Source organism: Didymosphaeria variabile (assembly GCF_027946475.1).
Source record: "Didymosphaeria variabile strain IMI 356815 chromosome Unknown scaffold_3, whole genome shotgun sequence".
Taxonomy (NCBI): Eukaryota; Fungi; Ascomycota; class Dothideomycetes; order Pleosporales; family Didymosphaeriaceae; genus Didymosphaeria; species Didymosphaeria variabile.
In genome coordinates this window covers 180,777-193,572 of record NW_026611622.1, presented here as the reverse complement: position 1 = coordinate 193,572, position 12,796 = coordinate 180,777, and the positions used below count along the sequence as shown (strand labels likewise).

The following is a 12,796-nucleotide window of genomic DNA, read 5'->3' as shown; positions in this document are numbered from 1 at the left end:
CCACCGCCCAATCCTCATCCCCGTCCTGCACGCCCTCTCCCCATCTTCCTCTCCCTCTACTACCACCGCCTCTCCCCGACATCCACGTCCGCATCTTCGTCCTCCCCACCTTCTTACCCCAGACTTCCTCTCCCTCGTCCGCGCCCACGAGCCGCGCGCCCTCGTCCTCGTAGGCTGGTATTTCGCGCTGCTGACCCTCCTCCCGCAAAGTAATAAATGGTTTGCGAACGAGATCATCGCGAGGGTGCTGCAGAGTGTTAATAACGTGGTTATGCGGACGGGGATCGCGTGCTGGTGGATGCGATGGAGGGGGCGTACAGGATTGTGAAGATGGAGGGAAAGAGTGGGAAGGAGGTTGCTGCGCGGACAATATTTGAGAGGTGGGAGGGTGTGAATTGGGAGGAGGGGCCGGGGCGCGAAGAGTGGAGGAGGGAGGGTGAATGCAGGGTTGAGGAGGAGGCGGCGTGTTGATTAGGAGATTCGTTAGGTGCTATGCTATATACAATACGTGTTGTATCTGTCTATATGGCCGTCTTTTCTATACTATACTATCCGTCTGTAAGATTGTAGGAAGATTACTGCACGAGCGGTACGCAGCTTTCTTGGCTCAGCGCGCCCGTCTTCTGGAATTCCACTGCCGTCTCGCCACCAAGGCTGATGTCGAATGTCGTGCTGTCGCTCTTGTCGTTGATGGCCATGTTCTTGACCTCAAAAAGCGTGTACCCAGCGATCTTCTGCTCCGTCTGCACAAACGGCTCCACCTGCGTTTCCAAGCGCTCCAGCACCGCTCCCTGAGGGACGTGCATCGCGTAATGCAACGCCAGCTCCGAGGCCGAGGTATTGTCGATAGCATCATCCCGCACAGCAGCCGCAATCGTCAACGACCCGTCATACCCTCCGCTCTCGTTCTGCGTAAAAGTCTGGCACGACTGCTTCTGCTGAAAGAGCACCGTGTCCTTCACAGGGAACCCCTTACCCCCATTATCGTACTCCACCGTCTCATTCGTACTCTTAGTCGTAACAAAGATGTTAAACGCACTGATACCCTCCTCAGCATCAACTTGCGTGTCCCACTCGAAGAACACAAAGCTGATGCCTCCAAAGCCGGTAGCCGTCCCGTCTCTCCAAGTCGGCCTTACCGCCTGCACAGGCTTGCTCACCGTTTTCCCCGCACGATTAACATACGTGATAGATGCGCTGAGGTCGTCGGCGGAGCGTCCGGTGTCTCCGCCGTAATGGACGCGGACGTAGCCTGAGAAGTCGACGGTACCGTTCGCGTTCAGGGCGAGTGTGTTAACGTACGGCTTTACGTCTATGGGAGTGAGGGGCTCAGAGAGGGTGACAGTGGAGGGTACGGTGTCGATCATGCGAGCCATGAGGGTAGCGCAGCGGGACTGGAAGTGCGTTGCGTCGGATAGAGCACGCATTGTGGCGCCGCCATCTGCCGCGAAGATCCTCTTGTCGCTGTTCATGGTGTCATTTGCGCCGGACACGAGGGGGTTGGAGGTCTTGTTCGCGAGATACTCTGTGACGACCTTGTTGTCGAAGGTGAATTGTGAGTCGTCGTACTCGAAGGCAGTGACGTTCCCCTCGGTATCGTCGCCGGTGATCTCCGGGAAGTCTTCGTGATGTACACCGCCAAGTGTGTGTCCGCATGCCACAAGCTCAATCATCTCCGTCTGATTGAATCCTTGCATGGCAAACATCTTTGTGTGTGTTTCGAGATCTTGCTGCGGCTCGGGGACACCGGTTCTTCCGGCCTCGGTAGCATCAATCCGTCCCACGCGTAGAGGTACGTCGTGTCCGCCGCAGACGCTCATGCTCCCGACGACCGCCAGCGCAAGCAGATCCGCACCGGTCGAGCGTGTAGTATGGAAGCTGTGCAGATGGCCGAATGTGTTGTTGAAAGCACTGCCTTTGTTCTCATCCCGCATGGTTTCGAACATAATAGATGCGTCGAGGCCTCCGGTTCCAGCGTCAACGTCGGCCGTTGACATGTCGTGGTATGCGGTGCGTATCCATTCTGCGGAATTCTGACGTCCGCGTACATTCTGTCCGAAGGCGCAGCTTAAGATGCCATCGACGAAGCCGAAGCGGTTGAAGCCGGATTGGAGGTAGAGGAGGTCTTCCATGTGGTCATTGGGTCCGGGCCAGACATAGTCGGCAGTGGCTACTGATGTGAGGGCGGCGAGGGCGAGGTATCTCATCTTGAGCGAGTGGACGCAACTGAGAAGTTGCTTGTATTACTATAGAACGAAAACAAGACGACGTTGAAGCGACGGTGAGTAGGGATGTAGCCAAAAGCATAGCGAGACGACATGTATTTATCTCAAAGGTCGTCAATTTGTCCCTCGGCGGGGCATGTACCTTTGCCGATACGACATAAAACGGCAGCAAGCTTTAGGGCTATTAGCGCTGGCAAGAATAGAACGCATAGTGGTGGAAGTATGCACTGGTGTGCGCAAGGTCTGTACAATGCCCACCTCGGTAAGAGTTAGCAGCAGGTGAATTATCGATAAGTATCGACTTTCGGCCTTGGCTTGCCGGAATGGTATGGGAGGACAAACGCTTGTCATGCTATTGGTGGGTAGTTGAGGTGTTTGGGTGATCTGCCCTAGGATGGCGGTCGTTGTTCGGTCGTACTTCTATGTCGCAGAATATCGAAAGCCGCAATTGTCGACGGAGGGTTTGGCTTGTAACTTCAACGTAGTATCTTTCCATGGATAGACTCAGTGAATGTGTCTGTATCGGTCTTTGCAGCTACACTGAAGAATGTGTTGATACCTTGATCCGTGCTTCTAAGGGACGGACCAGAGTTGAACCCTCAGGCTCTGGGATGAAACAGGGGAAGACGATGCGCTGGCATTTGAGCCGAGAGCCGAGCGAACTTTTGCTGAACATGTTGCATTTGCTCCATTTCTACGATCCCGCACTCTAACCGCAAACCATAGGGACTGAACCGCTCAAGTCGCCCTCGCTATGCACCATAAAGAGGTTATCGTACCAGGTATATTTACAAGGGATAAGAGAAATGCTTGATCGAATGATGGCAAGGAAATTGTACTATAACTTCGCTTTCAACTCGGGCGAGAGCACCCTGTCTTCGACTCTGCGCATCATCTTGTTCGTTTGCTCCGCAAGTGTGAGAGTCAAGATCTACTGATGTCAGTTACAATGCCCAGGTACAGCTCAAATTTGGATAAACGTACGGTGTGCGGAAGAATGCGCGCCAGATGTGCGAAGTAGCCCTTGTAAACCGCGAGAAGACCCTCCGTCTTGACGGTTCGGTACAGACAATCGAACGCAGAGTTATAGAGGTTGCCCGTCTGATTGTACATGCGCGACATGACGGTATCCGGAGGGTGCATAACGCAGCAGACAACGAAGCCGCTCGCCGTGCTGCTGGCAATGTGCAGCGGCATGCCCTCCTCCATTCCGAAATGCTTGACCAACCGCCTCTTTGCGAAAAAGTATGTAGGAAGCTGCACCGAGCTACCGAAGCCTGTCCTGATCATCGCAGGCCCTACTCCGCGGTATAGACCCTTGATACCCTCGCTGCGGTAGATCTGGCTCATGCCGTCGACAGCATTCTTGTAGTGATGCTGGGTTCCGACAGGAAGAAAGGGCGAGTAAGACTGCAACCGCGTCTTGACGAGGAAGAAGGGCGAACCGGCGGCCGCGCCGAGAATACCTGAAGAGGCGCCGGAGAAGAGGTTGATTCCGAATGATTGGACCTTGTCGTCCTTATAGATGGCGTTGGTGAGGAACTTGCGCGTGGGCTCGTAGAAGCCTAACCGGCAGCCATTGAGGGTCATTTGGTAGACATACTGCATTCGCGTCAGCCATTGCGCATGCAAGCCTAATGTAAGCTCTCATACAGCGCATGACAACCCTCGCAACAAGCCTTTGGGCCCTTCGTTCTTCAGAATGACGCCAACGCCGTGGAAAACGCCTCTGTATAACCGCGGAGCATCCTTCTTCGCCTGCAGCTCTCCTTGTAGTTGTAATCTGAAGTTGGTGAGCTGAAAGCTGCGAAGGTTGTAGCCGGTGTCGCATACCGAATCTTGACCGTCTCGAACCCGTGTGTAACCGTTACCGCGCCGCACGCTGCAATGCCGCCAGCAATGAAGGATCTGGGGATTGTGAGCTTCCAAGAAATGCCATTGCATGTGCAGATGCATACCCTAATGTCGTGGACATGATGTGCTGTTCCGAGCTTTCTCAGCTATTGCGTATGCGCTCCTTCCCTCGGAACAACAGGAAAGCGCGACCGGCACTCTCTGAATAACTTGTGACTACGGGATACCTGTCTTGCAAGGCGCAAGCGATTGCAACGTGCTGTGAGGTTTGGCAGTCAAGAGCTGCTGCTGACGCGAGACGAGTGAACGATGAGTGATTACCAGTGAAAGCTTGGTCCAAATAATCTTTGTGAGATGGAAAACCCCGGACCATGGACCGAGACCGATTCCGGAGCGCTGGCGGCAGGCTAAAGCTGCAAGGCCGCCAAGAACAAGGGTCCTAGCTCCAGCAATTATTCGCGTGTCGCATTCACCTACACGCGCGAAAACAGCACAGGTGGATCACTTCGAGGCTGCTAACGCCTGCAGGCCGCGACAAGAAGACATGCTGCAGCCCTGCAGGTAGCCTGAAGCAACTACACCATGGCGACAGGCTCGGGCACGCCAGGGCCTCCTCCGCCGCCGCCAGGACAGGCGACACAGAAAGTTAGCGACGTCATAACTGCTTTCCGACCGGCCAAGGTACGCTTTGGTTGTACTCCGACGCCTGTGCCTTCAGCTAACAGCTCCAGAAATTCAAACCTCCGAATGCGCGCACCTCGGTCACTTCCCTGGACTTCGACGACACGGGCGACCTCGCCGTTGTGGCACGCGACGACGACACGCTTCAGATCTACAACACCACCCTTGGAAAGCACGCCAAAGAATTCAACAGCCAAAAGTATGGCGTCCACCTTGCCCGCTTCTCGCACCATGCGCAAAACATCATCTACGCGAGCACAAAAGTCGATGATACGATACGGTTCTTCTCAACACACGACAACTCGTTCACGCGCTACTTCAAGGGCCACACCGACACCGTGACCTCGATTGCCCTATGTCCGTCGTCCGATACTTTCATCTCGTGCGCCAAGGACAACACAGTCCGGCTGTGGGACCTGCAGTCGCCCAATTTCTCAGGTATGCTGAATCTGCACGGCGCATACCTCGCCTGCTACGATCCGTCCGCAACTGTCATCGCCGTCGCCTCGCAGCTCGGTCACGCCGTCCTCCTCTATGATGTCCGCAACTATGATAAGATCCCGTTTGCGACCTTTGACCTTGCTGGGCTGGAGCAGCAATACCTTGGACCTAATGGTGGAGAATGGTCCAAGTTAGAATTCACAAATGATGGCAAGCACCTGATTGTCAGCACCACGGGAAATGGGCACTTCGTACTCGACGCGTTCGACGGCGGTCTGAAGCACTTTGCCTACCGTAAGAGGGGGCACACGGGACGTCTAGGCCCGAGCGCGGGTGTGCCGACGCGGGGCACGAATGGTGCGAATGGAGTTGCTGAAGCCCTTGGACAAGGCGACACGGCTGTGACGCCAGATGGACAGTACCTTATTGGCGGCAGTGCTGAAGATGGCCTCCTGGTCTGGGACATCTCGAGGGACCCGTCATCAGACAAGTACACCAATGCGGAGCATCTTACTGGCCCCGGCAAAGCGGCCATTGTCGGATACAACCCCAAGTTCAATATGCTCGCTACGGCGGACAAGGATCTGATACTGTGGCAGCCAGATCCGGATATCATGATGTAAGAGGATGCGTTTGTGTCAAGAGTATATTATTATTGATTGCCGTTGGTTTCGTCGCATTTGTCGCTGTAGAAGGGCAAATTGCTAACGCCAAGATTTAGAGCAGATAGAGATTTGGCAAAGGCACACGGATTGGATATTCCGCATCGCAACAAGTTGGAGTAACGCTGCAGAAGAAGAATTCAATCGACAGGTTCTCAGGGGCCACGAGCAGAATCCAATGGAGGGGAAAGAGCTCAAGGAGACACTCCTTGCACATACTTTGAACGACGTGCACTATGACCGCGGAAAAGGGTCTACGAGTCTGTCAAAAGGGGGCGACCGAGAAGGTCTGATAGCGCTTCTGCGCTTCGGGGTGTAATTACACTAAAATAGCCTCTGATTCCAGAATCAATCTTGATATCCATCGCCCAGCCTAGAGACTGGCTCACTACCGCGTCGGTGGATTGTGTTTAGTGTCGTGTTGAACCCCAGCCCAATCCTTAGCCTCTATGCCTGAACTCTCCTCACTTCTTTGCATTTCTCCTGCAGACGCCCGCTCTCAACAAGATCACCCACATAATCACATCCATGTGCAAAACTCCCTTCAAGCCTCCCTCCCTTTCCTAGAGTCGCACAAGGTACCTTCCTTATCGTGCAGTCACAGCAAACGCGGCAGAAAAGCGTATCCATTTCTCCCACTACTGAGGTAGATAGCTAGGTAATATATCTCCATCCGCTATCTTAAGCTCCAGTACCCTTCCTCCTAGCTACACCGCCTCCCTGGGTGCAAAAGGACGCGCCAAGCACCTCTAATAAGCTCGTTTTATATAATCTGTTACTACCATCCTTATGTGCAGCCTATCCAGGCGGGGGGTCTCAAACTCTGTAGGTTGATGGAACTTGGCTGCTTGTTCTGTTTAGCAGGAAGGAGAATAGGGGGTCGGGTTGGTAAAAGGGATGGGAAGACATTGCCTTTCTGGAAGGTAGTGTCGAAGCGTTGTGAGAACGAGGGAAGGGGGTAAGAAGATAGGGATTTAGGTAGGAATAAGCTTGAGTACGGGCTTTATCGACTGGGATGGATAAGCTAAGTATATTGAGAAAATACATGTGAGATGCATAAACGGTTCTGCGAAAGCGAGCCTGTATACTTGTTTCATAAGAATGACCGGACCGGTATCGTAACAAGCTCATTGAGTTTTCTTGCGGCACTTCATCACGTGCTGTTAGGTAACGTTGTGGGAACAGAGCTCATTGGGTTGTGAAACTTCTTCGCTCACTCCCGGATGCATCTTCTCCATATGCCTTGCTAGATGATCCTTCCTGGCGAAGCCGTCCTGTCTTCGCTTGCACCACGAAACCCGGCACCGGTATTGTGTAAGAGGCTCCAATGCACTATCGCGATGTCGGCGTGTTGCGAGGTGTCGCTCGAGATCATTTCGCGAACCGAAGTTGCGGGGACAGGAGTCGTGAGGGCAGGGGAAGCGGCGCTTGCGGGATGCTGAAATTGTGTTGTTTTGTGGAGGCCTGGATTTCATCTCGTTAGCTGGTGCTTGGAGAACCATATCTTGAGGCAAACGGAGGGTTGACTGACCCGGTTGTCCGAGTCTCGAAAGCATTCGCATTGAAGCCTGTTTCGAGAGCGTCCGGTATTCTTGTAGTGTTCAAGATCTCGCCGTTCTGGAATTTGATTTCTTGAGATGAGACCTGAGGTAAGTCGAAGAGCGAATCAAGGTCGAATTCAGGGAGCTCATACTGAACGCTGTTAGGTTGTGTTGTGGCGAGTTGTGTCACGGCCTGATCTGAAAAAGGGTTCCCAGCTCCCATGGCAGGTGTTCTAGAGCTTGGTGCTAAAGGAGGTACTGGGACAGATGGGCCTTGTGAGAAAGTGTGAGAACGGAGGCAAGCATCGGGGATATTCTGACTTGCGAGAGTAGAATGAGCTAAGTGAGTCTGATTGGTTAGCTGGTTTTGCATACAAAACGGGCGGATAAGGTCCTACCAAATGAGTGTGCATGGGCTGAGCAATGTTGAATGGTGCGGTGGTGGAGGACCTGGGGGTAGTGCGCTGCGGCTCTGCTTGGGGGTTCAACAGTAGCTTCGCCACTTGGTGTAGATGATGGCACAACAGGCATGAGCACACAGGCTTCAAGCCAAACAGATGATCAAGGAAAGCATTTTCCTACACATTCATGAGCATTCACCATAAATTTTGTATCAGCAGCGGGCGGACGTGATACCCACCAGGCTCCTTGGCTGATCATGTTTTGGAACATGATTATCAAGCCCCGTCGTAGGAGTCTGGTGGGCATCTTGCCTACCCGCATTGCGAGTAGCCTCTGCTATGCTAGCTATGCCAGCTGGCAAAGAGCCCACCAGATCTCCAGGACGACAGCCATAAGATGTAGGTCTGCTCAAGTCTGCCTTGGGGAAATCGAGTGGCTCATTGCTAGTGACTGGATAGTTCTCGGTAGCCATGAGAGGCTCCAAAGAGAAAATATCCATAATCACAAACTTGAATACACTTGATTTCCACAAGCAGTGCTTGTTCAGGTCTATATCCTGTGGTGAAGTCCTTGAAATCCGGGGGCAGCCTTTGTCCAGCGGCGTTTCCGGGGCGTAATCTATCCAGAGTATCGAAACAATTCAAGGCATCGCTTTGACCATGCGCTGTTTTAAATAGCTGGATATCGACGGGTTGCCTTGATTCCAGAGGATTGGCTTAGGTCCTGTGGGTTGTTTCGGTCCAAACACAACTAGGACCGGAATCGGGTAACGCCTGGAACGGAAGATATGCTTTGCTGAACGGTTCTTGTCGAAATGAAGTCGATGGCTGAGACTGGGCAGACAGCCGCGCTTTATAGATCTCTTCCGCTCCTCAGCCTTACGCCAAGCAAAAATGAGGCAAGAGGCAGCTCACCAGGCTGAACAGCACCATCTGGCTTCATGCACACTAGCGGATGACAGCTGTCACATGGCGCACGAATGGCATGATCAGGCTTGGTCTCAAAGATGAGGTTTCGATGGTCATTACCTCAGGCAGAAAGCCATCGTTTACTGGCCCGACTAATATGCACAGGTCTGATGTTCACGTGCTCTTTTGTTGGGCGTCGCTTCGTCCCATGTATGGCACAGCTGAGCCGCATGTCGCATACGCTAGCAGTATGTGATACCACAGGCTTGTTCTAAGTACACCTCAGGGGCATCAATCCAATTGACGATCAACTCTTTCTGCTCGATTGACATGAATCTGTGCATTACAACAAAGCGGACAAGTAGAATGACAGTTTCGGCTTTCATTCATCCTCTAACCACCCAGGCGGTATCCACCCAATGGGCCTTGGCCTCCACAGACCAGGATACTTTTGCGGCCCGCGAATCTTCTCCCCTTCGCCTACTGTCTGCTCAACCGGCAATCCCGCCTCTATCGCATCTACGTCCATCTGATCCGCCCCTTTGACCTGGAGCTCCTGCGCCTCGTCTTCTCCGTCGAGTTTTGCGGCCTCGAGAATAGCAAGCCATGACGTCCGTCCGGGTACAGCTGGGTCCTTCAGGATGGAGTCCGCGAGCTTCAGCGTCCAGAAAGTGGGGGTTGTAAGACACAGACTTAAGGCGTTGTCGAACAAATGCCTCGTTCTCGCATGGTCTTTCGTCTGGTCTACCATCTTCGCAACCCACGCACACATACCCTCTCTTGCAGGATCATCCTCTACACTATCCACGCCGCGTGCAGGCGCTGATAAGACATCGACCATACGCTCGGTCAGCGCTTCCGAGAACGACGAGTCGAGGATACCGAGAGCCGTGATGAAAGGAGTCCAAATGAGATATGCGCCCTCCATACTACTTCCCAGCTTCTTTCCCACGGGTAATATGTTCTTTTCCGCAACCAATAGATCCACCAACGACCTTGTTTTCATGTCTCGCGGAGCCTCAATTCCAAACCAAGACCTCACGGCATTGTCCGCTGCCCGAGTTTCCTTGCTCTTGTTCTTGATCTCCACCTTGCGCTCCTTGACATAGCTCTTTAGCACGCCCTGCAGTCTTTCCTTGACTTCTCGCTCATCAAGCTGGGGCGCACTTGCAGTAGGTGCGAGTAATGCATCGAGATGCGACCAGTAGTGTTCCCAGAGCCACGCCAGGCTTTCCTTGGCAGCGCGCTGGAGCTCAGCAAGTGAGGGTAGGTGCCGGTGGACGATACGGTGACGGGTTTCGCGGAGGGAGACGGAGATTTGAGGAGGGGCTTGCGACAAGGTAGAAAGCCGGGCGAGGTCGGTTTGTGTGTCAAGGAGGCCGGTTACAAATCTTTTCTATGCCGTTAGAAGGGGGGAGGGAAGACGGCATAATGGTTGTAGACTTACCTCGAAACCGCAGTCGCATATACCAGCCTCAGCGTGTGGGACGCCAATGCTTGATCCTCATCGCGTAGTGTGGCTTCAGCGATGTCCGCCGTGCTCTCTAGCAACAATGGCAGCTCAAACTTTCGCGCCCGCCATGCGTGAACCTGGGGCCGTGTACTTAGCGTCGATACTGATAATACATAGCGGCAACATACCTTATTCACAGCCCTCTCTCGTTTATCAAGAGTATCGCTGTAGAGCTCCCGGCGTACTGTAAGTAGCTCGTTGGCGTCTCGCCACGGTGTGACGATGAATTGAGGTGCCATGACCAAGCCGCTCGCGACAAGACATTTTTGTGGGTGAGAAGCATGATGCACCGCGCTAGGACATAACGTTAGCTTAACTCCGGCCCATCACCACGACATTCACACTCGCCGTGTATACTTACTCTGCATGTCCACGTTGCAAGCCCCCCATCTAGTACGCCGGATAACTTCGGCCATGGCGATGATGTCGCCGTACTGACTCGCAGCATCCGTCGTTTGCACAATCTCGTTGCTTGGATTGAAATACCTCAGTACTGTCTACCTTTCCAATAGCGTATGTGGACCAAGTACGAAAGGTACATCACTCACTATGCAACGCCATGAGCCCAATAGCCTCCCCACGTCGTGCTTGAGGCCGCGGTGGACCACTCGTCACTGTCTGTGCGATCAGCGGCCCGACGCTACCATCATTTTGCGCTCCTTGCTTCGGTAAACCAAAACGTCGTCTCTCTATTCTCACCATCACGGCGCCGCCCCTCATCCTCCATCATGCGTCCGTTTTGACCTCATGAGAGGCTCTCGCGCTGTCGCGCAGCTGGATTTGTTGATGCCTCCCTGTTTCTTGCTGAGCGCCTTCATTGCTGCCTACACCAGCATTCAACCGCTCGAATGCCATCCTTTTCGCGCCAGGCTATCGGTCCTGAATTCTTTCACATCTTGCATCTCGCAACGTGGAAATGACACGCGCCGATCTACGCCGTTGAATTGAAACCACCTCCAACAATACAACCTCCGTGAATCAGAGGGTGCGGCGGATCAGGCTCCGAGCCGGCAGAACCCCACACAAGGTGCAAGATCAAACAGGAGGTAGGCCTTGTTGCCCGTCTGGAGTCCCGGTACGGTGACTCCAGCCAACGGAGAACCTCTAGCCTGTTGTCAAGTTTCGTTGTGATGATTGCTGCGCATACACCCTCGTCGCCTTGCCCCACTTCTATCAGCGATTCGACAATTTGACCGCGATTCCCTTCAACATAACCTTTCGCGTGGTGACGTGGTCCGCGTGTCCGTCGCGATGTTATAGATTGTCTGTATCTTCCGCGAGTCTGACGACGACCCGTACAAGCTGATGTGCTAGTCCTGCGGCAGTACCCCGACGGCACACACGCTCTGATGGACATGCACGTCGTGATCAAGGCTGAAACCCTTAGGGTCCAGCGCTGACCATCACTGACCGTCAAGGGCTGGTGTTCGAGCGAATCCTGTGCAGCGAACATATGCAGGACAGGCGGCAGGACGTGCTCGGCAAAGACATCGAGGAGTCAGCTGGTCCGAGCGAACAAGCTGTACCAGGAGCTCTATACCAGGAGTTCGTAGACAGGCAGAGGATGGTAAGTCGTATCTGGATGTCTCTATAGCACACACTGAGCTACTGACCATGGGTTCCGGCAAAGACGCATCGCTGGTAGCAGGGACGAATAATAGTCTCAAATTCGATAAGAAATACTAGACCCTAACAACACGACTGATTATACTTTGTACCAAGGAAACACGCAGAAGGACCAAGACAGCCAACGCCAAAGGGACCAAGACATCCAACGCTAGAAGAAGGAAATACAATGCATCGACCTAGAATTACTACCTGCCGCCAATGACTCATTGATTAAGACGGTGCATATTCATCCGGTGCCTTCTTTTCCCGATCCCCGCATCCAGCAAGCAAATGGGGTATCTTCTGACCACGCCTGTAAGCAATCTGGAAACTGATAACCCCCAAGTGCTGAGCGAACCTCTCTCGTGCTCTGACGGCCCCATACTGCCCTTGATAAAATGCCTTTACCTCATTCGAATTGTTGACATCATCATTCCACCTCTGACACAGACCGTAAAACGAGCACATGATGCCTTGCTGGTCCCAGCCTTTTGCCTCGCAGGCCGCTACTAATTCCTTATCAGGTTGCGGTTCTCCAAGGCCGAAAACCACTTCGGGATGCCCCCATTTGACCAAAATGAGCTTCCATGCTCGTAGTTCAGCGCGCTCGAGTCCCGGGTATGTTTTAGAAAAGTCGTAAGCTTTGTAAATGTCCTTTGTAGGGGCTGTTTCGACCATGTGCTTGATATCGTTGAGGTAGCTGTTCAAATTTGCTTTCGAAGATGACATCGTAACGGTTGGCCTTCTCTGAAATAATTGGATGGTTCAAGGTAGCGTTCCTCGTCTGGATACGTATCGCAGTCGTTCAAGGGTTCGCCGAATAGCTGTTCCGGAGTTCTCGTGTGCTGTCTTGAGTTTGGGTTGAAAGTAAATCTTGTGCAGCGTTCTAAATCAAGAAGAAAGATACTCTGTACCTGGCTTTTAAATCCCCTACGGTAGCACAGATCTAGAGTAAACATGA

General features: G+C 53.2%; 4 protein-coding genes across 4 annotated transcripts; 1 reads left to right on the top strand and 3 right to left on the bottom strand.

The window, feature by feature from the left end:
- Positions 1-575: 575 nt before the first annotated feature.
- N0V89_003423 (uncharacterized protein) lies at positions 576-2,207 on the bottom strand (the record flags this gene model as incomplete). Its single annotated transcript, XM_056212225.1, has 1 exon — positions 576-2,207. One exon carries the CDS (start codon positions 2,205-2,207, stop codon positions 576-578), a length of 1,632 nt encoding a protein of 543 aa, XP_056072533.1.
- An 856-nt stretch (positions 2,208-3,063) lies between these two features.
- Positions 3,064-4,200, bottom strand: OAC1 (Mitochondrial oxaloacetate carrier protein; the record flags this gene model as incomplete). The annotated part of the gene is made up of 5 exons (XM_056212224.1): positions 3,064-3,156; positions 3,210-3,827; positions 3,879-4,008; positions 4,059-4,133; positions 4,184-4,200. The coding sequence occupies 5 exons, from the start codon at positions 4,198-4,200 to the stop codon at positions 3,064-3,066; spliced, it is 933 nt and encodes a 310-aa protein (XP_056072532.1).
- Positions 4,201-4,661: 461 nt separating this feature from the next.
- Positions 4,662-5,824, top strand: N0V89_003421 (uncharacterized protein; the record flags this gene model as incomplete). Its single annotated transcript, XM_056212223.1, has 2 exons — positions 4,662-4,760; positions 4,811-5,824. The coding sequence occupies 2 exons, from the start codon at positions 4,662-4,664 to the stop codon at positions 5,822-5,824; spliced, it is 1,113 nt and encodes a 370-aa protein (XP_056072531.1).
- Positions 5,825-9,096: 3,272 nt separating this feature from the next.
- LAS1 (rRNA-processing protein las1) lies at positions 9,097-10,466 on the bottom strand (the record flags this gene model as incomplete). The annotated part of the gene is made up of 3 exons (XM_056212222.1): positions 9,097-10,105; positions 10,162-10,304; positions 10,356-10,466. 3 exons carry the CDS (start codon positions 10,464-10,466, stop codon positions 9,097-9,099), a joined length of 1,263 nt encoding a protein of 420 aa, XP_056072530.1.
- Positions 10,467-12,796: the final 2,330 nt, after the last annotated feature.